The 26,256-nt window shown below is 39.9% G+C and overlaps 1 protein-coding gene across 1 annotated transcript; it reads left to right on the top strand.

Moving 5' to 3' along the window:
• The first annotated feature begins 218 nt into the window (after positions 1-218).
• Positions 219-26,256, top strand: LOC141955004 (ATPase family AAA domain-containing protein 2-like). Its single transcript, XM_074895077.1, has 23 exons — positions 219-369; positions 2,918-3,025; positions 3,495-3,558; positions 4,558-4,665; positions 5,538-5,646; positions 5,869-5,984; positions 7,241-7,415; positions 8,660-8,748; positions 9,091-9,250; positions 10,837-10,927; positions 11,367-11,681; positions 12,944-13,070; positions 14,443-14,626; positions 16,172-16,357; positions 17,636-17,768; positions 17,903-18,111; positions 19,367-19,526; positions 19,970-20,092; positions 20,187-20,336; positions 21,510-21,908; positions 22,526-22,647; positions 24,611-24,739; positions 26,215-26,256. The coding sequence occupies exons 1-23, from the start codon at positions 219-221 to the stop codon at positions 26,254-26,256; spliced, it is 3,450 nt and encodes a 1,149-aa protein (XP_074751178.1).

The raw sequence follows: 26,256 nt of genomic DNA, 5'->3' as shown, positions 1-26,256 counted from the left end.
AAAAGCCTTGTCTTAAACAATTGAGATGAGCTGAACTACTGGGTGTTTGTTACCTCTTGAAACATTCTGTATTGTTGTTGACATTACGAGCCATAGTCTTGGACTCTAGGGCTGTAGCGTAGTGTTCTCAGATCAGGTATTCAGAGAAAAAAAAAAAAAAAAAAAAAAAGAAAAAAATCATTGCTTTTGCAAAATGCTTGCAAGATAAAAGGCAAGAGATGGCTGTGGACAGGTGGGAATACAAAGAACTGAACGGTGTTGCTCCGAATGAGAAAGAACGATCTTGCTACAGCACAAGCACGACAGTTTTCATGGTTTTGAACAGCACAGCGAGAGCATTTTGTGGAAGTCAGGTGGGCTGCCAGATGTGTATGGAAAGCTCCTCCCAAGTGTGAAGATCAGCAGGGGAGAAGATAGACGTGTTCCTTTTTGTGTTTATCAGTAGTCAGTGGAAGCTGCTGTCTGGGCAGTTAGTTAGGAGCTGTCATCCTGGTACTCATGGAAATACCATGAGGAATAAGGTTAAATTGTAAAAGGCCATCTTAACTTTATGTTTGAAGTGAGGAGGGGAAGACTTTAAGGTTTTAAGGAGAGTGATAGTTGTGATGAAGGCAGTCAGTGCAATGGCCCTTGCAGGAGTTTTCTGGGTGGAAAAGGAGGGGGTGAGACTGTACTTAAGAACAGAAGAGAATGTGGCAGTAGTTGAGCCCGTCAGTGTTAGATTTTGTGATAGATCTCTGCACACCCACAAGGGAGCTCAGAGGGACAGTGGCAGGAGGGAGAGTCCAAATAATACCCTGCTGGGCTACTGCCAGGGCCATCCCAGGGCCATCAGCCCATCCAAGTCCTATATGCACGAGCCCAGAGGAGCACAGGGGTGCACAGTGAGAGGCAGGGACCCAAATCAAGAAGGAGCAGCTCCCTTGTCTGGGCCCCTCTTGGGGCTGTCCCAGCAGAGCCATCAGCCCCAGTGTGCAGGTGTGAAACCCATCTGGATGAGTCGTTGGGAGCAGCTCTCCAAATGACATTTTGGCCTAAGGGATTACTGCCTAGAGGTGGGACATATTGTAGGATGCAGGGGAAGAGCAGTTTGCACAGGACTTATTATGGGATCTTTAGGGCAGGAACCAAAGGCAGAACAAGGGAGGGGTTGGGATAATTTCAGGAGGAACAAGAGTGGGAAAGTAGAGGGGCAAGAGGATAAAAAGGGCTGGTGACATGTCAACAGTTTGCTGGTCAGCACACTTGACTGATGGTGCCCTGCACCTGATCACCTCTCTGACCATCAGAACTTGAATAAGAGATGATTTGTGCAATAACCAGTGAGGGCAGTATCTTGTACATGTTACACAGACTGTGTGAGACCTGGCGATAGAACCTTACACTGGCAATAGAACCTTACAGAAAGGTTCAAGGTAAATGTCCAGGTGTCATTGAGCCCTGGGGTGATCTTGTTCCTAATCACGAACAGGCCTGAGAACAGTCCGTGGCCTGTCGTTAGGCCTATGATTAGATCTGACCTAGCCTGTGGCTCCCGATCAGACCTTCATGTAGAGCAGTGAGAGAACACTTGGAGCCATAGGAGTGGTCTGGTGAGAGGCTGACCTAAAGAAACCAAGGTAGGACAAGGCACGAACAAAAAGAAACATTAGGTATGCCAAGGCCGTTTGACTGGAGAGGGAGAAGGACAGGGGACTCATCATTTGGAGATTAGGAGTTAGGAGAATATCAACTCACGACTTTAGTAAGAGCAGCTTTAATAGAAGGCATGGGCATTCTAGAGGGAGGAACCGTATGGCTTGGTTCAGGTGTGTGGATCTCAGGCAGTTGGGCAGGAAAGACTTGTCCTTGTAGGTAGTATGTGGAATGGGAAGTAAGAGTGAGGCAATTAGTTTGGGATCAAAGTGCAAACTCTGGAATTTTAATTTAGGAAAAATCTAAAATGTAATTCTATAAGGAAAAGCATGCCAGGAAGGAGTGGGGCAAATATTTCAGTGCTGGTGTAAAGAAGATGAGTGGAGCAAGGGGAAGGACTAGAGAAGCAGAAAAACAGAGAAATTCATGCCTTTAAGAGGAGTATTGGAGTATCAGTGGCTGGGAATGGTAGTGATACCAAAACATTTTTTCAGTTTTCCATGTGCTGTCTATATATCTTGTGTATTACCTTGCATTCAGAAAGCAGTGCAACCTTTTGGGAAGAAAAAAAAAGGGTAGTTCTTTCCAAGGAATGAAATTCACTTACCTGTAGCGAGCGGGTAGGTAAACAGAGTGTGTCCATTCCTCACATGGTGTACAGCTATGAATGTGAGAGGTTGTTATGAATGTTAAGAACCTGCTAGATAATGATACTGCTTTTTTGCACTCTTACCATCTTTCATGAAAAAAACTTTGTTACTTTCCAGAAGCTAGTGGCATGAACTGTATGCCTTCAACATTGTTTTCTGATTGGGGAAATTCAAACCATTGTCCATTGCCCATTGTTGCTCATGTAATCTGTGGCAGAGGCAGCATTTGGAGCTAGATTACAACATGCTTACTCTTACCACTGTAGAGTATTAAAAACATTTCCTTGAAACACTTTCTCAAAAGAACAAGACTTTCTGAAATAGTGGTTTTCATAGGAGCTGCATCTTAGCTAATTGAGATGACAGAACTGTTGGTGTTAAGACTGATTAGAAGTCACCCAGCCATTGGTGCAAGGGCAAAACAATATCTGTTTTCATGCTCCTCTGTGTTTTCTGATTTCTGGCACGTGTTTTGCATAAACTGGCCTTAAGGTGTTGCAGGTTTTCAGATCTATTGTGTCCTTAACATTAACATAATAGTAGAACCTGTTAGGCATCTGTGTAGTGCATTTTTTAATCTAATTTGCAACAGTACTTAAAACCCATTTAATGTTCTGTCAATCAATGTACAGTAGTTTTATCGGAAGAAAGCGACGCGAAAGGTGATGGTGAAGACACTCAAAAGCGTTACAACTTTCGACAGAGGAAAACTGTTCAGCGCTATCAAGCTCCGATGGCAAGTACGTTATATGCATAGTTCCTCTTCAGACTAATTTCTTGCGTATGAGTGAGGTTTTGTGGAATGAAAATATATATACACACACTCCTATTTACATTTCTTACCTTCATTCTGCAAGTAAATTTTATTAAATACATGTATCCTGTGCACATGATCTTTCTTTGCCATTTGTCATACTTACTGTTGATTTTTGGTAAAAAAATTACCTACATATCCTTCGAAGAACAGTAATTAAACACACTTGATAATCTTCCCCTTGTGTTCTTCAGTTCTCCTTAAAAAGCAGGTATGTGTTTTTTCATTTATACTGTGCACTGATTTACAAAAAATGAAATCCCCTTCCCAAATCACTTGCAACTTCTTCTGAAATTAGAGATGGGTGAAACACATCATGTTTTCTGCCTCCTTCACTATCCTGCTTTCTCTTAAACTTGTCTGTAACATTGTTCTAAATTCTTTGCTTTCAACAGAACCGGAAGAGCGTAAGATGTATTTTTCAGGCCAGTCACAAGGGTCTTCCAGAAGAAATAAGAGGTTGGTGTATAGTTCTTCTATAGAATAGTGATAGTTCTTCTTTATCAATAGTGCCGTCAGTCACATTATTGAATGAAGCTTTCAAGGGTTTCTGTATTGGTGGTAATTACAAGTTAATAGTAGGATTATCGATGTGGTCTGAGGGTATAAAGACAACGAATGTTGGGGGGGAGGCTATACTTTTTATTAGCCATTAGATTTTTTAAAAAGGGATTTTTACTGCCTTTTTACTGATGCTACCTTATCACTGATAAGGTGATTATGGAGGTTGTGGCAGAGATTGTGGAACTGAGATTCTTTTATTGTGGAATTGAAGCCAGCATATCTGTCTGAAAATCATAGACTATTTAATCTTGAGGGATACAAATTATTTTCTTAAAATTGATGATAATAGAGGGAGAACCTGTATGGAAGTTTTAATTTTTTGTTGATCACTCAAATACTGATTCCTCTCTGGAATCAGTTAATTTTTCCGTAAGAAACTGTTCTTAAACAGGAAAAGTGCTAAATGAGTTTATAAATTGCAATAGTAATGACAAAGGGATTTTGGATCCTGTAACCGGTTAGAGCATGGAGAATGGGGTCTCTTGCTAGATAGGAAGCGCTTTGTTTTGCATCCTTGAAAGCAGACAGTTATGGAAGGAAGGGGTTTTGAAGACAAATTTTTAAATAAGTTAAAAAGGATTATGTTTCCCAGAGTGGATACATAATGCTAAGTGAGGTTCTGTTTGTGTGTGTGAGAAAGATTGGACAAAATGAGTAATCTGTTTATGAAATTTTGTGAACTGGTTAAACATTTTACCTTCCAAAGAAAAACTAAATTTTGCTGTCACAAGGAAAGTCATGTAATGTAACTTGAAATCAGATTCATTCATAAGAGTGAAACGATCTGGAAACTTAATAGATCTCAAAGTAAATTCTGCGATAGAATTCACTTAGATTTCAATATGACTTAGTGCGTACTTCAGTTTGGTTACTTGCTTGTTTCAATGTATGCAGACGGAGACAGGCAGTCCACGACAGTGATTCCTCATCCTCATCGTCATCTGAAGATGAAGAGCAGTTTGAGAGCCATAGGAAGAACACCCATAACAGAGATTTAAGAAGGTTAATGAAATTGGAGAATCTGGGAGGAGTTTGCATCTGCCTAACTGTGAAATGTTATCCTCTTCCTCTTGTGCACTTTCTAAACTGTCGCAATATCTAATCACATCTGTTGATAGTGACAACTGTAACTGGACTCTCTAAAACTGGATTTTTAGAATTGATTTTTAAGAAGCAATTTGATCTCTAGGTGGGAATGGTGGGAGGAACACTTATATCATGTTTTAATTACTGTGCTTTACAGAGGTTTATTCAGAAAGAAAACCACTGTAAAAAAAAAAAAAAAAGTTATAAATAGAGGAAATGACTGAGGTTTTCTTACATAACAAATGCTCTAGAAGAACTATTTTAATGACGGTTTAACAGATAAGTTTTCAGCCTGATGTCTTTCAGACCTGTGTGTCTTCTGGCACATATATCGTAAAGTCCTCAGCAAGTCCCAGCACTGGTGGACAGCCTTCATCATGTTAATCCACACTGAAATAAGTATCCCCTTGGGCTGTAACTTTTTGAATGTAAAATCTTTAAAAGATGTCAGTGTATTTTAGGGGGTTCTTCCATCACACGAGTCAAGGTCAGTTCATGGTCTCCACGTACAGCATAGCTGTTTCTTGCATTCATACTGGCGTGGATATTCGTAAGTGCTAAGAGTTGTTAAAATAATTAATGCTTTAATGTCTGGAGTGACCATTTTCCTTTATTTACTTATGGATATTAAATGTAAACCCATTTGAAGGAACATTTAACTATTTAGGAAGTTTCTGGTAATTCGTGAGGTTTTTGTGCATTCGCTTCCCATCATTGTAAAAGCAAAAATCTTCTAGCTGCATCGTAAGTTAGAAAGCGCCTTTCTCTTTCTCCTTAATTCAAAACAGGTGTCTTCCACTAAACTTTGGGAAAGATATGTTGAAGAGAATTCACAAGGATCGAATGAAGATTGGAACAGGTCTGTCTGATGGTGATCCAATGCAAACAGATGGTCTGGTAAGTATTTTTAGTTCATTGTGTCAGTGAATTGTTTACAGGGCTTATAAAAGCTTTCAATAACGTGCTGTCTACAGCTACCTTGGTTAACGGTTTTTCTCGAGCAATTTGAAACTGCCCAGAATGTTACATTTGTGCTGACATGTGATTTCTGATGGAACCTTATTGTGGGTGCAGCTTTCTTTAACATGCAAAAATGTGTTCTACTGAATTTATTTTTAGGTACGATTTGATGGTGTGGGTGGTCTTTCTGACCACATTGCAGCTTTAAAGGAGATGGTCATTTTTCCACTGCTTTACCCAGAAGTCTTTCAGGGATTGAAAATTCAACCGCCAAGGTAACAGACATTGCTTGAAACTATAATTCACTTGTTTTCCGTAGAATATTTGACTGAGGTATCAATATATTTACATGCTTCAAAATTTTCAGTGATGTTGATGAGGATTTTAGCAGTAGCAAAAAGTAATTTCTTGAAAATGGATAGAATCCAGAATACGTGTGGGCTCAAAGATTTAGTTTTTGGTGAGAATACACTTTAAAGGTGTCTTGCCTTTAAAAGGTGGCGTTATGTTGTTTTTGAGTGCTATGTACAAGTCAGCTTAATTAGTTTACAAGCAAGGAGGAGTTAATTATTGGTAGTCATGTGTGTTGCTTGGAAGTCGTCCACTTGTCTCTCCCACTGACTCTTTGGTTGTGTGGTTTTTTTTTTTTCAAGTGCTCAAGTAGCAATTTTACAATTGATAAGACTTGCAACTAGAACCTTGCAGTGTGTGTTTGTGTTCGGGCTAAAATAAGAATGTGTCCACTTCTTATACAGCTAAATTAGTTCTGCATTATGAGATGAAATTATTAGAGATCTAGTTGTTAGCTTTATATGCTCTTCGTCAGCAAAACTCGATCACGGACATTGAAATATGACTTTAAATTCTTTGCTTTCAGGAACTTAAAACTATTGCAAATAATCAAAATAAAATCTCTCAGTGTTTTGCTTCTTTCTTCATTGGAATTCTCTTGAAAGAGCAGTGTATTAGTTTTTTTAGATGAAGAGTATGTTTATCTGGAAATGCAGAATATCCTCCCAGCTTTAGAGTTCCTCCTCATTTATCATCAGCAATGGATGGTCTGGGAGTCCAAATCCAGTAACTTAAAGCTTTTTGAAGGAGAATGAAATGCTTTACTACCAAATCTTGATTCTTGTGAAAACAAGAATGAATATGCAGTGCATCACTAAAAACTGAACTGGTGATTCATGTTAGAGCCCCGTCTCATCCTTCACTGAAGTTTGTTCTTGTTTGGTTCCCCCGTGCTGTAACCACCCCTGTTGGTTTGTCATCAGTTTTGGAAGTGTCCTTGTGGATCTTTTCTCAGGGTTTTGTACATCTGTGTTATATTCTTTGTTCATTTTGTTTGCTGCCTTGTTGAATTGTGCAGGAACACAAAACTTCCATCCAATTTGTCTTTTCTCACACTTCAGCTGTTACTGCTGTTGTATAGATGAAATCTTTTATTTAGGAGAGAAGAGTTGTGCGTTTTAGGGATGGGGGTTGTAATGTTTTTTTTCTTAAATCTTTTTTTTTTTTTTTGTAATTGCAGAGGCTGCCTATTCTATGGTCCGCCAGGGACTGGCAAGACACTGGTGGCTCGTGCACTTGCTAATGAATGTAGCCAAGGTGGCAGGAGAATAGCCTTTTTCATGAAAAAAGGTGCTGACTGCCTGAGTAAATGGGTGGGTGAATCTGAACGAGAGCTTCGTATGTTATTTGATCAGGTAAGGTTGAAATGTGCTATGTGTTCTGAGCTGTAACTGTAATTTTCTGTGGTGAGTATTTTTAAGAACAGTTCACTCTTTTTTGTGTTTTGTCAGTTCCTTCCACTAAAATGGGATTGCCCGTGTTTCCTTTTTCAGTGGGTTTTTTTAGGGGCTTGAAATCTTGAGGTGTACTGTGAAAGATTAATAAACAAGAAAACCTCTCAAAGCAAACGCCCACCCTCTGCCACAAAATAAAACAAAAACGCACCACCAAACTTTCCCCCCCCCCAAAAAAAAAACCAGCCACAAAAAGGGTTTCAAGAGGCAAGAGATATGAATCATAGAACAGAATCATTCAGGTTGGAAAAGACCCTTGGGATCATCGAGTCCAACCATCAGCCCTGCTCCACGAAGTTCTCTCCTACACCATATCCCCCAACATCTCATCTAAACAACCCTTAAACATATCCAGGGATGGTGACTCCACCACCTCCCTGGGCAGCCTATTCCATTGTCTGACCACTCTTTCTGTGAAAATTTTTTTCCTAATGTCCAGTCTAAACTTCCCCCATTGGAGTTTAAAGCCGTTCCCCCTTGTTGTGTCACCTGTGAGAAGAGACCAGCACCAACCTCTCTACAATGTCCTTTCAGGGAGCTGTAGAGAGTGATGAGGTCTCCCCTCAGCCTTCTCTTCCTCAGACTGAACAGTCCCAGCTCCCTCAGTCTCTCCACACAGGATTTATTCTCCAGGCCCTTCACCACCCTCATTGCCCTCCTCTGCACTTGCTCCAGCACCTCGCTGTCTCTCTCGTATTGAGGTGCCCAAAACTGGACACAACACTCCAGGTGTGGCCTCACCAGTGCAGAGCACAGGGGGACTTTCACCTCCTTATGATATGGTGGCTTTAGATCAGAGGGAGAAAGATACAGGCTAAAAGCACGGTCATTCAAATTGATAATGGAAGCTTGCTTCCAGAACCTGTAATTGAATTAAGTCCCGGCTCTGTTCTCAGTGGTTGCCAAAGAGCTGTAAAAAGTACTGGTATGATTTGTTTCCTATCACCCAGTCTCAGGGGGGCTGACATAGGCTGCTGTCTTCTGTTACTCATGGCACTTACTCCATTTGCTCAATTAGTAGAGATCCCTGATGCTAGTCTGAAGATCTAGTTCTAGTGACCTTCCAACCATAACGTTTTTCATGCATTTTCTCTTTAAAATAGTGCTGGTTTACTTCTGTCAGCATTCCTGTGTTTTCATTCCAGGCCTACCGGATGCGACCTTCAATTATTTTCTTTGATGAGATAGATGGTCTTGCTCCTGTGAGGTCCAGTAAGCAAGACCAAGTTTACAGGTAGTACATTTTTTGTACCTACGTAGAAACTGCTCGATCTTTGTGAAAAGAAGATCACAACCTATTTAACTTTGTGACACATTCATTTATCCTGAAAACTAGTAATACAGTGCTACTAAATTTCCGTTGATTTTTAAACAATAGTTGGAAACAATTCACTAAGCTTGAGATCAGCACAAGGCTTGTGTTACCTTATCTATTTTTTGTATGTCTTCAAATGAGTCACTAATCTGTTAAAAATCAACTAAAAGCTTATCCTTTTGGGGTGATCGTTGGAGAAGGCCATGTAAAACATAACAGAATTTACTAAACCAGTGAATTAAAATTATATCTTCCTGTTAGCTCTCTTGTTTCAACACTTCTGGCACTCATGGATGGCTTAAACAGCAGAGGAGAGGTTGTGGTAATCGGAGCCACCAACAGACTGGATGCCGTAGATCCCGCTTTACGAAGACCGGGACGCTTTGATCGAGAGCTCCTCTTCAGCTTGCCAAATAAAGAGGTAAGAACTTAAACTGTCTTAATGCTAATGTAGCAGAGTCCATCTTTATAACAAAACCATGTAACAATGCAGTATCACTGAGCAGTTAAAATCAAAACTGGTTTTGTACAACGTGGACGAAAGAGGGATATCTGGAGAGACTGTCTTGTACTGTGGAGGGCAGATCTGATACTTGAATATTTATGATTAAGTTCTGTAATTAGTTCTGGTTTCACTGTGACCAGCCAAGAAAATGGGATGCTTCTATCAAATGTTTAAGAAAGATTGAATGTATGAATTGGCTACAAATTACTGCTATCTCATCTTGGAAATGAAAGAAATGGTGTGCACACAAGAATTTCATTTTTGATAACAAAAACCTTAACCAGGGTGCAGGAGTGAATGAAAATTTCCTGTTGCCAAAGCAGTTCATGCTTGCTTACTTATTTAATTCACTTGGGCACTTTCACCCTGAATTGTTCTTGCTCTTGGTTTGTGAAGGGGTAGCAGCTCTTCTGTGTTGGATTGTTCCCAGGCTGGGTATCCTGGGAGAGGTACTTATTAACAGGGATTTGGACAAAGGGGTGAAGGACGCTGCACAGGTGGAGGGCTTGGGAAGCTTCTAGCTCAACGGTGATAGCTAAGCAATGAAAGTATTATAGCAACCAAATAATAATAATATCATTCTAATTCTATTATAATTATTTAATTACAATATTATAGCAACCAAAACATATTGAAAGGGTGACGACAGCGTGCAAAACTGGAAGGCTGGTTTTGTGTTTTCCCTCTGGCTGTCACTGACACTTCTTTTTCTTTTATTAGTGCTTTTTGGAAAAAGGATAAAACACTTACTGGATTGAAGGCTGGTGAAAGTGCACTAAACAGTGTATTTAAAACAAACATGTGTCTCCAGTTTTTACCTGCTCTCAGCAACAGGAGAGGGGGCACCATGAAACAGATCAAATATGCTACTCCCTACTGTGGAAATCTAGAAATCTGCCCTAATTAATCTATGTACCAGGAAATACTTAAATGAAAGTCTTGCTAATTGGAGATGAGGATAGGCAACATTTGACACTTTCTGGATCAGTGACAGTAGTTTGAGTCATAATTATTATTCTTTGTTACAATTGTAGCAATTTGAAATGTTGTGCTAGGACTGTTTTCCTTGAATGCATCTGCAGAAAAGCAAATTTGATGAACTAATGAGACTGTCACCATGAAGTTTTGCTGAATTTGAGAGAATTTTCTTTGGTCAAAAATCTCTGTTTGCAAATAATTTAGTTATTTTTTCACTAGAGGTTCTTCCTTAGGACCATTAGGTCTTCTACTTGTGGAAACTTACTTTTTATGGAAGCTATAAATGCATTAGATTTCACTGCAGACCCCCAGGAAGAGTTTAATGTAACAAGTTGAGAATGATTAAATATTGTGCTTGAAAAAGCAGAGAGCATATTAACTGAACTTTAAAATTCTTAGAAGTTTAGTAGAGAAGAGAATTATTTGTATTATTGTGAGGTTTTTTGGGGTTTTGTTCTGTGGTTTTGAGGGTTTTTTTAAGAAAAAACCTGGGACAAACTAAAAGGCAACCATTCTGTTTCCAGTCTAGAAAAGAGATTATAAAGATTCACACGCAAGGCTGGAACCCTAAGCCATCGGACAGGTTTCTTGAAGACCTAGCTGAAAAATGTGTTGGTAAGTTTGAAAACTAAGTGAGTTACTGTATGTGACTGAGCCCCAAGGAATCTGGGCTTGTGTCAGGCTCTACCCCAGCTCTTGTGCCTTGCCTGCAGAGTGAGGCGGTGAGGCAACTGGCACGTCTTGGGAGCAAATAACAACAATGTCAGATGCTTCTTTTCTTTTGATTTTATTTTGTCTGTCAGAATGTTGAACGGGGTTTGGGCATCTTCCTTGGGAGCAAAGTTTTGACTGTGATGCTGCTTCATAAGTGCAGGATATCAAGCTGCAAACCACATAACAAAATTTCTCCGCAGTGCAGTCACTCTAAATTCTCTCTTAACCAGTTAATGTTGGGCTGTATGCAGAGTCTTTCAGGGTTGCACTTTAGAAACCTTGGCCTTTACTTCTGTGTCGCCTGAAACTGACCTAACGTGATTCTTGTTTTGTTTATTAGGATACTGTGGTGCTGATATTAAATCGTTATGTGCTGAAACTGCCCTCTGTGCTTTGCGTCGCTGCTATCCTCAGATATACAAAAGTGATGAGAAACTGCAGTTAGATACCAATTCTATTAAAATAACAGCAAAGGATTTTGTCGTGGCTATGAAGAAGATTGTTCCATCTTCACGGAGGGCTGTGACTTCACCTGGGCAACCGCTACCCCCTATTTCAAAACCACTGCTTGAAAACACCCTAGCAGAAATTTTACAAGCCTTACAGAAAGTATTTCCCCATGCAGAGACTGCACTAAAGGAGAACCAACAGCAAGGTACAGCAAGAACATCCACTTTAAAATTCTGCCAGGGCAAAAGTTCTGGTTTGTGCAGTCAACATAGGCAAACCTCTCAGCTGTAACGATAGTAGAATGTGATAATATGCATGTGCACAGTGCTGCATGAGAGCTGTGAATGACTTGTCGTTTGGAATAGAGCGCTGTGTGTTCTCTGCTAGAGCACCCTGTTTCTGACAGTAGCTAACACGGTATTTGTAATTTCTAGAGATGGATCTAAAGTTTAATGTATGGGGCACCTCTTTCAAAATAAATGTGTAAATGGGGAGACAAGGGTATTTTTACATGAATGCTTCTAATTCCTGTCTGAAGACTGTCAGGACCACAAGACAAGGGGTTTAAGCTAAATACTGGTTTAGGTGTCATGACTTTTAACCATAGTCTCTGAATTGAAATGTTTGTGGATCACACTGTACACTTGCACGTGAGATCAGAATGTTCTAGGAGTGGATACTTCGGGGCTTGGCTTGCATAGCATATGTCACCTCATGCTCCTGACTGTATCAGCCCTGATCAGGTTTAGTCTGTCAGTTGGTGTGAGCAAGTAAATGTATCGACTCACTCCACTCCTGATTAATGGAAATTTGTGAATAGTTAGTTGTTATGCTCATTCCTGGAGAATATTCCACCAATATTGCTCCCAGTAGGTCTGGGAGATGTATTTGCATTGGGGAAAAACAGAGGCAAAACTCCACCAGCCAAATCAAAGCAGAGAGGCTCGGGGATTGGTAATGGCATTCTCTCTCTGCTGCCCGCTTTACCTTATCTCCTCCTTCAGTGATCGGCAAGGAGCCGTATTTAGTAGGTTATTATATTCTGACTTACTAGTCCGAGACAAATTGAAGTCTGTGGCCATCGCATTCATGCACTAATTGCATGAATCGCATTAATTGCTCCACATCCAGTGGGGGAACCTCCTCCAGAAAGAAGTAGCCTTATTGGGTTTTTCACGTGTCTGGGAACTACAGAAGTTGTTCCTAATCGTCTTTATTCTAAGGAAAAAAACCTCCAAGTTTTCACCAACAGAGGGATAATAGCTTACGCAAATCACGGGATGTAGGACAGCTTTGTAGAGACTTGTGCAGTCTCAGATCTGTGGTAGAATGAACTCCAGAAAATAGCTTTCAGCATGTGCCCTCAAATACAAGTGGTTTCCAACACTGAGTTAGAAGCTTGATTAATGGATTAATGTGATATTGAGAGATGGACTATTGAGGAAAGTTAACAAACTTATCTTTCAGACAGTTTAAATAATATTTTAAGAGATGATGTGATTGACAGCGATGAGGAATTACCATCAATCTTTGAAGATGAGCCAACTCATAATATGCCTGATAGACAAAAGGAAAGCCTCCTCACTTTCAGCAGGTAAATGTTTATCCCCTTTATGTTTATGTTTTGAAGATGGCTGGGTCTGTAAAGAGTTTTGATGTGAAGGGTGGTAGATGAAGGAGTAAAGCGGGGGGGGGGGGTGGGGTGTGATCAGTCTTTGCAAGACGTAAGGGTGAAGGTCCAGCTGGTTACTAATGTTATAACGGAGTACATGATCATAACCCATTAAACTGAACGGCCCGGCCCTCTTTTCCCAAGTCAGTGGTCTACAGACTATTAGAACATGATTTAACCCATGGTATTCCTTGAAAGACTCAAGACCAGAGAAATGTGCTGTCTGTCCTTCTAGCTAAAAAACTCCTATGGATTTGTGTAGCCATCTTTTGACCTTCTACCTTCCAGGAGCGTTAAACCAGTAGCAAATTATGTAGCAGAAACAAAATTGAGAAAGGGCTCGTTAAAACACTGTGAGAAAAACATAAATGATGTCTGCATTTTGTAACTTTCACCTACTAAATTAATGTTAATCTTTTGACATTTTACTGTGGAAGTCGTATAAGCCAACAGTTGAAAAAAGAGATTCCTGTCATCCCTGTAGTGTCAGTTATTTTTCTCACTTTCTGTCACTGTGCTGTCCAGAAAATCTTTGGACTTGCTGAGCTTGGTTAGGTCTCTAGGATCTTGGACTTCACCCAGTAAAAGTACAACAGTATTGGGGTGGAAAAATCAAATGCTTTTCACAAATGTGTTTTGTGGGAGTAAAGCAACATGACTGAGAAACGAATGCACAATTCAAAGTGAAACAATTAGAGTGGCTGAATAAAACAAATCTAAATCTTCTACGTCTTCAGTATACCGCTGTAATTTAACCGATCCAACTGTGCACTTGAGATAACAGCTAATGTGTTTCAGTGCCCATGTTATTTTTTTTTCTAAAAATATGGTTCTGCCCCTTCCTTCCCACAATCTCCAGTAACTATGGCCAAATTTCAGCTAAACTTGACAGGTGTAGAGATCTCACAGTTACTTAAACTGGTGCGTATGGGTGGTGAAGAGATCCAGACTAGTGTGTGCTGAGAGTTGTTTTCCCCCATATCAGGTTACTGATGAGTTGTCATGTGTGTATTGAGCTGGACAGTCCCCCTGTGGAATTGAAGAGCTGGTACTTAACTGAGCCCAACGAAGAGCAGACACGCTGGGGATTGGCAGGTTTTCTTAGGGGAAGTAGGGTACCTGTTTGTAATAAAATGGGCTGTGATGGTCTTCCTGATCACAGGCCAGCTTCTTATTTGCTTGAAAATGGAGAGTATTTACCAAAAGAAAAAAGTGCATAGGAAAAAAAAAAAATAACATCTGTATGCCTATTCATCACGTCCTTTTCAAACTTACTTTCTCCTTACTGTTCTAGAAATGCTCATTATCAGCCGACATCTTGCAGGCCACGGTTCTTAATAACTGGAGATTCAGGATATGGGCAAGCTTCTCATTTGGCACCTGCAGTAATACATGCCCTGGAAAAGTTTCCAGTTTATGCACTAGACCTAGCTGTTTTGTTTAGTAGCGTCACGTCTCCAGAAGAAACATGTGCACAGGTATCTGTTTCCTCTTTAATCTCCTAAAATACATGAACTGTATGTAAACCAGTAAAGTAAGCAAAATTCATTGTTAATGGAGTTGGCCTGGCTTGAATGTGCTGTTAGGTTTACTTTTGTCTGAAAATCCGCTTTTTTTTCTAGATCGGATGACACTAAGGATGTTGTACATGCCCATATTTTCCATTTCAAATTAAACAGTGAGGATGTTGTTAGCAGCTGGAGAAGATGGGAGGTGCTGCTAATAAACGTCTCATTATGGCTAGGAATCCTGCCAGACTCGGTGGGATCCAGAATGTTGTTTTCATTGCTGCTTAAGACTCTGTGCTCCCAGGAGATAGCTCTGCATCAGCCCGACTGTTTGTCGTGCACTTTCTGTAGCCACCTTTTATATTGGTAAAGCAATTGAGGTTTTAGGGAAAAGAAGTGTTTCTTTTTTATACACATACAGCTGCCCTGCTGCAGTATATGCAGTAGAAGCATTAAGATTCATGGAACACTTGCATTGGTACTATGGTGTGGGTTCTTAACTAGAAAAATTAAATGTAAGCAGATTTAGCACTGCTTTCCTTTTTACTTGTAGGCAGGAAATCCATTTCATTGTTTGACATCACTGTATTAAAATATTCTGACCTTTAATAGCAGCTTTTCAGAGCTGTACAAGTAAGGACAGACACATTACATGGCCAGATACTCTTTAGTCGTATAAGAGGAGCAATTCCTTTCTTGTTATGTGGTGGTTGCACCTGAAGTCCTATAACCAGCATGTCTAGTCGCTGCCCAGATATACCACATGCACTTCTCATCTTGTGACAGGCACTCCCAGAATACTGATAATCCCAAAGGGTGCATAGAGAAATTTGCTATGTGAAAGGACTGTTGCCATTCTCCTCGTGCAGTAGGTGCATGTCTTCCTTTGTGGTTGAGGTACTACCTGTAGGAAATGGCTTGTGATCTTTCAAAGCATTGGGATCTGGTCTGATGGATCCTTTGGTAATGAGAGGCTGTGCGTGGCTGACCTATTCAGACAGGCTAAAGAAGGGTCACAAATCTTACAAAATGTACTTGAAATTATGAATTGTAACCAGGCCTCTTCTACAGTCTCAGGCCTCATCTTCTCACATAGGTCTTTGGTTGTTCTGACTCTGCTCCAGGCTGACTTGAATATGTGCCCACTCTGAATTGAAAATGGTGTCGCTGCAGTCATGTAGTGATTTACCCAGACTAGTACATCTTGCTGAAGGGTTATCTTGTTCTCCTGCTAGTCTTGGGCACACCACCACACCAGCTGAGTTGTGAAACACTTTAGGAGTTATCTTACGCCTAGGAAGTTTTGAAATCGGTCAGAAATTCAGATCTGTTTCTATCTGCGTAGCAATGTCTATATTTGAGTCAAAGTGAAACTTTTACCTTCTTGTTAAGAAGTTCTTCTGCTGGTTTGTTTTGATGTTTTGGCTTCGTAAGATAGCTTGACTCTTAGTTTGACGTACTCGTTACCCTATTCTACATGGTTTAGTTTTCTCATCCAAGCTTTTCTTTTACCAGCTGATGCGAGAAGCTCAGAGAACAGCACCAAGTATCATTTACATCTCACATATCCATTGGTGGTGGGAGGCTGTTGGACCTACATTGAAAGCTACTTTTATAACACTACTGCGGAACATTCCAGCATTTGCTCCAGTTTTGCTGCTTGCAACATCTGATGTGTGTCATGCAGATCTCCCGAACGAGGTACTTCTGTTGATATTTGTCTTATTTTTTTTTTATTCACTTTCTTGTTAATTGATCAGTCCTTTAAGAACCAGAGTACTGTGCCCTGTTAAGCAAATTTACACTGTTAGTACTCAGGCACCCTAACCAGGTCTCTTAAAATTTGCTTAAATAAAACAATGCTGAAGGCATTTGTGTAAAGTGTTTTCTGAGTAAAGAGATTGACTTTGACCCAACTTTTCCACCTTCTCGCACATTCATGCTTATTAGACAGATGTATAAATTTACTTCAGATCATAATTCCAGTGACTTCTAGATAGTTAGGTATGTTCTTAGTCAAGAATATACAGTGTTTGCCATGTAAATGGGAAAAAGATATTTTTACTGAAAACCCTTTACTGAAAATGAAAGATCTTTTTACTGAAAAAATAGAGTGGTCACACCATTAATGACAGAATGTCATTTCAAATTTAAATACCTCCATAAAAATTTCAATCTCCATGTAAGTGAACGCTTTACAAATTAGAAAGCTACGTTCCAACTTCTCTAACTTGGTAGCAGATTTTCACCTGTATTCCTTAACACAATTCAGTAGGAGTACATGCGTGGCTTTCTAGACATCTGAGAGTGTGCATTAAAGAAAGGTGTTCCAAATGTGAATATGCTGCTCTGATTACCTTGTCTCAGTTACTGGGGGGGGGGGGGGGGGAGGTGTGTTTGCTTAGCTAGATGGTTTTATCATCAGGGGCTTTGAAACAGTTTAACTTTCTACAGAAGTTTTTAAGCTGTTAATAAATTCCTTCTAAATTAAGTATTGAAATTCCTTCCATACCTTTTGGTAGTAGAGATTGAAAAATGGGAGTAAAACTTGGAAGTATGCAACTTCAGACACCTCACTGAAATTAATTTTCAAAAAACCCAAACCAAAAAGCCCTCACTCATCTGCTGAACCCTGCCCGTTCCTTCTGTAGTTGCCATAAAGATTCAAACTAAAGGGCAGCAAGGCAGGTAAATGCAAAATCATCAGTCTTGGAGGTGGTGAATGTCACCACTTTATCAGTGTGTCATATGGTCCCTTTGCTGGGCTTGAGCTCTAGGGGAGTTTCTTAGAGAAGATACGTAATCTGCCGTGCTAACCTATGAAAATCTAGCCTTTTAAGGCCAAGAAGATAACTTTTTCACAGTTTGTCTTGTCTAGATGATTATTCGGTCTAATTTAGAAAGGTACTCATCTTTTTGGAAGAGAATATAAACTTGTGTAGCCTTCTATCTGTAATATCTTTTCTCCTCATGTTTTAGATAAAAGACTTGTTTATTAATGATTATGAAGTTTTCCAACTCCACTTGCCTAATAAGGACAAAAGAAGAAAGTTTTTTGAGGACTTAATTATAAATCAAGCTGCTAAACTTCCTGCATCAAAGGGCAACGCAGGTGAGGATATACTTCTCTAGCTGTAAGTTAATAGGTACACAGTATTTGCTGTGGTGGTAATTTTCTATCAATAATTTTCCATATGCTTATGTTTGAGTACCATAAATTGAGTAGAAGTTTCTGATTGATTTAAGCTTGTCAGCCACTGGAAGAACTGCCTGAAGAACTGCCTGTAGCACTGCCGCCTAAGCCTCAAGAGCTGACAGAGAAAGAAATAAGACAGCCGGAGGAGCAGAAGGAGGAGATGTTGCATCACCTTAGGGTTTTCTTACGGAATGTGACTCTCAGACTTGCCGCTGATGGATGTTTCAGAGCATTTACAAAGCCTGTTAACCCAGGGGAGGTAAATGACTGTTGTCCTTTAATACCATTTTATCCGTGTGTATTCATCATTTCTCTCTGTCTATTTCTCAGTGTTTGTGTTCTCTTTATAGGAAGGTTTATCTTTGTTTTTCGGACCATACTGTTCTGGTCTGTCAAGAAGCAGGAAGTGAATTTTGCTTTTGCTGACTCCTTGAGGCTCTCGAGTGTCTGTTACTTGACTATTCACTGGACGCCCTGGGTTCCTTCTAAAATGCCATTAGAATTTTAGAATATTTTAGTCAGAAGGGACCTGTGGCAGTCATCTAGTCCAACTACCAGTTAGACCAAACATCAACACAGTTTGCTCATTAAAAGGCTTTGACGTGTAGGCGTGTTACAGCACTGAAAAGCAGAGAGATCTCTTTCTTTATTCGAAACAGTATCTATAGGACTGTTTCAATAAAGTCTAAAGCTCTTTCACTGACTGTTGGTAGTTTCTTTGAGAACAAGAGTAGAAGCAGTAGTTTTAAAATAAATGTTAAGATTCTATTCTCCGTTTCATCTGGGGCTCCTCAGTATGAGATCAACCGTAAGGGCTGTATGGTTTCTTCTTCCTCCCATACACTTCTGAGTCTCTTTCTCATTGAATTTATTGAATAAGTCTAAGCCAGGGACATATACTTCCATGTCAGCTGTAGTTTTAATAGAGCTTTGAGTTTCAGCAAAGTCCTGCTCCCCTAAGCATCCACTGACTTGTTTTTCCCTTTACTTCTAGTTTCCGAGATGTGAATAATCTAAGCAAACATAGATGTCCTCACCTAAACTAGTCATTAGGCTCCTTTTATGGTCTGAGAAAAGAAATCAGCACCTCTGGGTCCAGTTAACTCATTCTAAACTAGATGTCTAGGACAGATGCTTCCATGGTGTAATTCCTGCAGCCTTTTCCTTGCCTCCAACAACAAAGAGAATCTTAGGTGGCTTCACTGAGAAAGGTTTCTTGGCTGGGATTTTCTGAAGCAAAGTGAAATGAATCCCACTCTGGGTGTCTGTTTTCTTCCCTGCCCCACACAGGCTTCTGACCTCCCTGCTGCTTTCTTTCCCTCTTCTGGTCTGTTTCTTCAAAGCCAGTTGAAGTAGCCCTTCTATTTTCAAGAAAAGAACTTGTTAATTTCTGTGTTTTCGGATGGATCGTAAATATTTGGGGTTTTTACAAAGTACTTTATTTGACTTTATTAAAATAATTAATTTTGGTAGACAATGTGTTAAATCTCTGAGCATGTTTATTTCATTTGTAGGCATCTGATTATGCCAGAGTTATTAAGCAGCCCATGGACCTGTCGACCATTCTTTCTAAGATTGACTTGCACCAGTACCTGACTGCAGAAGATTTTCTAAAAGACATTGATCTAATCTGCAGCAATGCTTTAGAGTACAACACAGCTGAAGATCGTGGAGGTGAGGATGTGTTTTTATCCTGGATTTGGAAAAATTTTAAATTTATAAATTGATAGATGTCATCTGTGGGATTAGATCATTTTAAACACCCACAGAGAGCGTTTCTTGCCAGGTTGCTAGTGTTGTAGCGTTGAACTACGTGGGTGTGAAATGGCGATAGAAGTGTTGATCAGTAACTAGTGCTTTTGCTTTAATAATTAACTCTTATGTTGGTTTATATATATATATATATAAATATATATTTTTATATATATATATATATAAATATATATATATATGTGAGGATATATATATATATATGTGGATATATATATATGTGGAAAATATGCACTGAGATAACCTTTCATAACCTACCTATGACAAGAACAAATCTTTCTAAGTAGTCAAAATAAAGGATTTCATTGGCTGGTAGAAAATACTCAGTTCTGCCTGTAAAATTTCAGGTTGCCTCATTAGGCACAGAGCTTGTACTTTGAGAGATACTGCATACGCCATAGTGAGGGCAGAACTGGACAAAGATTTTGAACAATGCTGTGAGGCGATTGAAGAATCTCGTAAGGAAAGAGGTATGTTTTTTGACGCTAAGGACTTTAATACTTGTCTTAGTATTTGTGACCAACAATGCAAGACACAATTCTTTGGTCTCTTCTTTCCTGCAAGGCTGTAGCTCTTCAACATATACTCCATCTTACTGCTGTGCAATGCCAAAGCCGAACTCTGTTCCTGGGTATAAGGAAACAGAACCAAAGTGTAATGAAAAAATGAAGATGCCAGCAGCACCGATAAATTCCAGTACACCCTGCTCTAAAGGCAAGTGGCATTTTATTCACACTTTCTTGGAGACGGTGTTAAAGTCAACAGTGCCTTCTCTGTTCTTATCACATAACAGGTTACTGTGATGCCTGGTTCTTCATGCCAGAGTCATCATATTTTTTAACTTGCTTCAAAATATGAGATAAATCCAGAGATCATTCATTCAGTATGGTTATGAAGGTCAAGTACAGTGGTTAGTTTACATCGTAAGATACTGGCCTTGATGGCCCAACTGACATGTAATGGCTCCTAAATTGCTACCTCTTGAAGCCAAAAATGTTGTACCTGGCAGTTGCTGAACAATCAACTAGTTCTTAGTTATATAATAACAGCATTTTTCCCTTTCCTGCCCAGAAATGCTAAACTCTATGCTCCCTCTTCCTGTGATTTCCAATTGAAGGGGGAAAGGGGAAAAAAAATAGGGGAACAATCATGATAGATATGTAAAGGAAAGATCATGATTTCCTCACTCTTCCTGTGAAAAGGACATGAAAGAACAAAGGGACTTGGGTGTCTCCGTTAAAGCACATGACATAGTGTGAAGTTTCCTGGGTCTCACTGGCATGACTGAGAATTTTGCCATTGACTTCACCCATATGCTTTGAGCGGTACTCCCTGAATACAAAGAATGGTGGCTTTTTCTGGAAGGCGAGAATGCGAATTATGTTTTAAACAAGGTTAACTGAATCAGAAAGCGTATGAGGCATAAGTGTTTACGGACAATGTTTTCTCCAGTAAATATTCCCTTAGAATTGTCTCTTTAACTCTGCCCAACACACATTTAGCTTTTGAAGTTTACAGCTTTAAAACGGATTTGAAGAAGGGCTTGTCTCCAAACGCTTTTCTGTTTATCTAGATTAATTCACGGAGTAAGACAGTAAGCAACTTCACCTAATAACCTTGCTTTGCAGTAATACTTCCTATCAAAAGTAAGAATTTTCTGCTCAAAAAATCTTGAAGCTGATGGTTTTGTGAATGGAAAAATCTAATAGCAAATTGACCTCATTAATTTGCAACTCTTTCTCTAGACACATGTAGGGAGACAGACACTGGTACTTGAGCTTCTTTGATCATTTTCCCTGTAAGTCAAGTAAGATGAGGATGCTGGATTTGGAAGGACGAACTGCTTGGGTAATGTTTTGGATTACTTTTTCTGGTATCCCTTTGTAGGTGTATCAAAAAGAAAATACAAAAAGAACAAAGGCTCTTTGGGTATCAGGGCAAAGAGGAGGAATTTTCAGTTCAATAAAGAAAATAAAGTTCCGGAAGAGCAAAATGAGGTAGAGAGCAGTGAAGAGTCTCCAGAAAAACATGTTTCTAATATGGATCACGCTGAAGTTGAGCCCACACGGGATTACTCTGTGGAAGAAAATGAAAATGTACTTCGAGAACGACAGAAAAATGGGAATGAAAATAAATCTGGGGCAGAAGATGAGACATTTTTCCTTTTCACAATGCCTGCTTTTGAAAAGAAGAGTGTCGTGCTTCCTGAACCTTCAGACCTAGGAATGAACAGTGAAGTGATGGCTTGCCAAGTAGCAGAATGTTTGGAAGAAGGAAATTCAAATGGTAAGTGAAAGGTCAAACAGGTCATGTAGCTCCTTTTTATTCCTAAGAGGGTTACACTACTTAGTAGGATTTGGTCATCTTTAATGCCATTCTGTTATTGCTGCTGTATCTCCCTAGAACCAGCACTCAATGTTTCTTGCATAATGATGCCGCTCCTTTAGTTATGCTAGCCAAACTCATGGGTTTTTGCAGCTGCTGTTTTTTTGATTCTGAGGTGTGTTTTTCAAATGGCACCAAGCTGTGCTTCAAGCAGTGTGGAGCCAGAGTCACATGTGGAATAGAAGACATATGTCCTAAAGTTTGCAATGTAAGATGTGTTTCCTAGCCTGAATTACTTTGCAAGTTTTACCATGCAGTGCTGTAATGGCAATGTGACGATATTTTTTCCCCTGCTGCCTTCCGTAGTGCTTTTTTTTTTGTGTCTGAGTTGCTGATTTTTATGGATCAGTGACTTTTGCCAGAAAGAAAGTGAAAGTCAAGCATTTATCAGTGAAAAAATGGTAACAGTTTTGTCTCTGTCATTCCAGAAAGAACTGTGTTCCAGGTACAGGATACTTCACTGATACTGTATTCCAGATAAACAGAAATTCTGACTTAAGAAATTTGTGTCATTCCAGATTTCTGGGTATGCTCTGTAATTCATGAAAGATATTCTCCGGTCAAAGAGCAGCAGGTGATACATGTCAAGCCATCCACGGGGACTGCCACACAGCCAACGATTGTCGATTACCAGTTCACAGTAAGTCTAATTTCTGTTTTGTTAATACTGAAGCGGGACGTTTTGTTGCTATGAGTACAGTTGCCAATTAAATGCCAATTAAACAATGGCAATTAAAACAATATATGGGGAGGATATATAGCTTGTGAAGTAATTGAACTGGTAATGGGCTATGACTGTTGTGTTTCCACACCTGGTGTAGACTGTTGTTCTTGCTTTTGGTGAACTAAATTTTAGGAAACTGGGTTCTCTCCTCATTTTTTAATTTAAGAGGACTTGCTGAATTTTAAAATAGCCCACTGACAACCTGCTGGTACTGTTGGTTAGTGATGTCCTAACAGTTTCTGTGATGGATTTGGGGGTTTTGGTTTGGTTTCTTGCAGGTTTTTATTTATTAGGAACCTGAAAAGGACCTCTATTTCTACAAGTGATGACTTTAAACCTGAAGTTACCAGGCTGGCATAAAGCTCATCATGGCTAAAATACGAATACCTGCTTTTCTGAAATTCTTTCAAAATCCAGTGTTAGAATTTTGCATTCATAGTTACAGTGTGATAAGGATTTTCCAGTCTCTTGTAGGAGAGAAGTTGCTATCCTAGGCTACAACTGGGGAAAGACTTAAAGATGGGCCCAGCTGCAGGGAGTAAAAGAGGTTCCTTAACATGAATTGGAGAGGGTAGAAGAAGGACCTGATCTTCAGGGAATATTGCAGTGAGGAAAATTAAGAAAATGGCTAGGTTGCAGTCCTGGAAGTTGGCCAATGCAGAGGAGGGCTGCTGTTTACCTGCCATGATGAGAAAGGGAATATTACATGGATATTTCCCCTGTTTGGGAAATTGTGGCCAGACAGGAATCCCCTTTGGTGAAGGGGCTCGTCAGCACAGTTCTGTCATATTTTTAAGCTGTGACTTAATTTGTAGAGGTGAAACTAACTTTTTAAAGCTGGCTTCCTACAGAAGCAGATTTCAGGGAGGGGGTTTTGTTCATGTCTTCCTGTGTATGCAGAGGAGCCACATAGGTTTTTCATAGAGTCAGGGTGCTAATAATGTGCTCCAGGGTTATTGTCCACTTGGCAGGTGGTAAGTACGATAGAGCCTTTGTATATGTTTCAGCTGCAAGGAGTGACACAGTCATGAAATGCATCTGATGTGAGGCAGCCAGACTTTGGCGATGGGCAGTTGTGAGGCAGTAATACTTTCATTTGGTATGGCTGCTCTGTTAAGCTAATCTTCACAGCCTCACACACCACCCAGATACTAAACAACTACAGCAGGGGAAGAAGGTGCTGCCACTCCCTTGTTCCTGTTGCTTTCCCAGAGATTATCACATTCACATCTTTACCAGAAACAACTATGTGAGAGATGGGTCATCTGCTACAGGCAGAGATACTCTACTAGTTTATCCACTCGTCAGTTTAAAGGCGGGAGCTAACGGATCTGACTTTGCTTTCTGATGTGCTTCAGACACCTGAGCAATGTGTTCTGCCAGCAGCTGTAGGCACAGTACACGTTCAGGTAATGGTGAGCCCCTAAGGATGCTTCTGTTTCCAGCTGGCACAGCTGTATCTAGAAGATCCATTGTGTGGTGCCCTGCATTGCAGAAACAGTTTCTCTCATGAAATGCAATGGTGGCTTTGCTGTGGCAGCTGCCCTACAACAAAGTGGATTGTGTCATTCCCTGCTGTTCTGGAAGCAGTTGATTCACAGTTATAATTGTTGATGTGATTCATCAGTAATAAAGTATTGTCTGAAATTTAATCCTTCCTTTTTTCTGAAGTGTGAAAAAAACCAACCTCATTTTCTCCAGTTAAATCTTGTGAGGTATTTTATCTGTTCTCTGAAGCATCACTCATTTTATTTAACAATATAAGGAAGTAGGATGTCACTTGTGTTGTGCTGTTACTGTTTAGCTTCTAAAAACATAAAGAGCCTATGCAGAGGTTCTTGCACTATTCTCAACTTGCTGTTTCCATTTTTTTCTTCAGCAACTGTTGCATTTTGTCACTGTGGCAACTGAGAACTTCAGTATATTTCAGCTGGAAAAACTCTATGCTGTTCTTAGTCACTGCATTTACCAACATCGGAAAGATTACGACAAAACCAAATTAGCGAAGGTACGTTTTTCTTGTCTTATAGCACTTTCCATCACTGTTATGCATGTGTGTGTTACGCATGTACATGTACTCTAGACATCACGCTTACTTAGCATGACTCTTTGCTGCCTAGTTACCTGTGTGACAAGACTTTTTCATTTGTCTGGAAGACATTTATCCGTATTGCAAAACCATTGTTGTATTTGGCATAATTGTTGGCAGCTTCAGCAGGAAAAGGCTTGAAGTCAAGGGGTACACCCACACAGCCCTCTCAAAAGCAGTTAACCTCAGTCTGTCAGTAGTGCTTCTCCAGAACCTTTTTAGGGGCGGGTGGCTGTGAAATGAGGGTGCTTTTCTCAACCTGTTGCTTCCTCTTTCTCCCCTTATAGGCAGAGGTGGTGATACTTCATATAGCAGTCATTCCGTTCTTGAAAAGAAATTTAAGTATGAGACATAACAAGACTTTGAGACTCTCCTGTAGTCTCATCTTAACCTTTTTTTAACTAGTGTGACTCAAGCATCTTTAATTTGACATAAGGGGTGTTTTCTGCCTATGCTGGTTTAATGCCGAGTCAAATTCTCTGATCTCTTCCTGTAAGAGAGGCTCTCTGAGTTGTCAGAACTCAGCAGAAACCGTCCAGAGGCACCCATGGTCCCAGTCTGGCATTTCCAGTATCAAATCCATTTAGATAGGTTGGATATTCAGTCTTCAGATTCAAGATCATTGAATCCAGTTGTCTCCGAGATGCTTGTGCCTTAGAGAGATAAAATTCTTCATGCCTCTCAGTCTGCCTTAAAGAAGAGGAAGCCTCTTCTCTTTGGCCCTGGTCATCTCAATCCCTTCTTCCCACCTGGTAAAGAGTTAGAACAGACACTCCATTCTGATTGTGCAACAGTGAGGATTACTTGGATCCAGGGAGCCCATTCCTGAAATATGTGCCCGTCTTTCATCCCATAGAATGACGTAGTTTAGCATGAGAAGGGATTTATTTACGTTATCTCAGGGCTTGTGAGCTTTTGTGACTTAACTTTTAATGCTTAAATTAAAAGTGACTGGGTTTCTTTGTTTTCTGCTTCTACCTTTAGCTTTAACATATATAACAATATCTCGTATTCAGAGTGACTGTGCAAATCAGTCAGGAACGAGCTCTGCTGTATGTAGAGATGGACTCTGAGGAATTACTTGTTAGAGTGCAGAAAGTAACATTTCCAGCTTTTAGCTGTGGCTTTTCAGGAACTGCCTGCTCTTTCTAACTGTTGAAAGCACTGTTGATGCAGATCCATAGAGTCTCCTTAGCCTCCTCTCTGTTTTGGATGCATAAGGGTGTGTTTGAAGCTACTAGTGGGTATAGAAAGACATTGTGGTGGTGATACCCTGTGTATTTGCTAAGTATTACTAAGATTTTCATGTATGTACAGATTCTTTTTATGAAGACATAAACAGAGTTCTTAAGCATATATTCATGCTGACTGCTACTGTCTTTTTTTCTTAATAGGAAATGAAGAAAGAAATTGCAGCCTTCAGTTATGCTCAGTGA

Source organism: Athene noctua, unplaced genomic scaffold (genome assembly GCF_965140245.1).
Source record: "Athene noctua unplaced genomic scaffold, bAthNoc1.hap1.1 HAP1_HAP1_scaffold_66, whole genome shotgun sequence".
Taxonomy (NCBI): Eukaryota; Metazoa; Chordata; class Aves; order Strigiformes; family Strigidae; genus Athene; species Athene noctua.
The sequence above is the reverse complement of the archived record's forward strand: the minus strand, read 5'-3'. Positions and strand labels throughout refer to the sequence as shown.

Excerpts from the sequence above, each read along its gene's own strand:
- LOC141955004 (XM_074895077.1), top strand. The coding sequence starts at position 219 with ATGGCTGTGGACAGGTGGGAATACAAAGAACTGAACGGTGTTGCTCCG. Across the intron at positions 10,928-11,366 it reads CCTAGCTGAAAAATGTGTTG|GATACTGTGGTGCTGATATT; the intron begins GTAAGTTTGAAA and ends TTTGTTTATTAG. Across the intron at positions 19,527-19,969 it reads CACAGCTGAAGATCGTGGAG|GTTGCCTCATTAGGCACAGA; the intron begins GTGAGGATGTGT and ends GTAAAATTTCAG.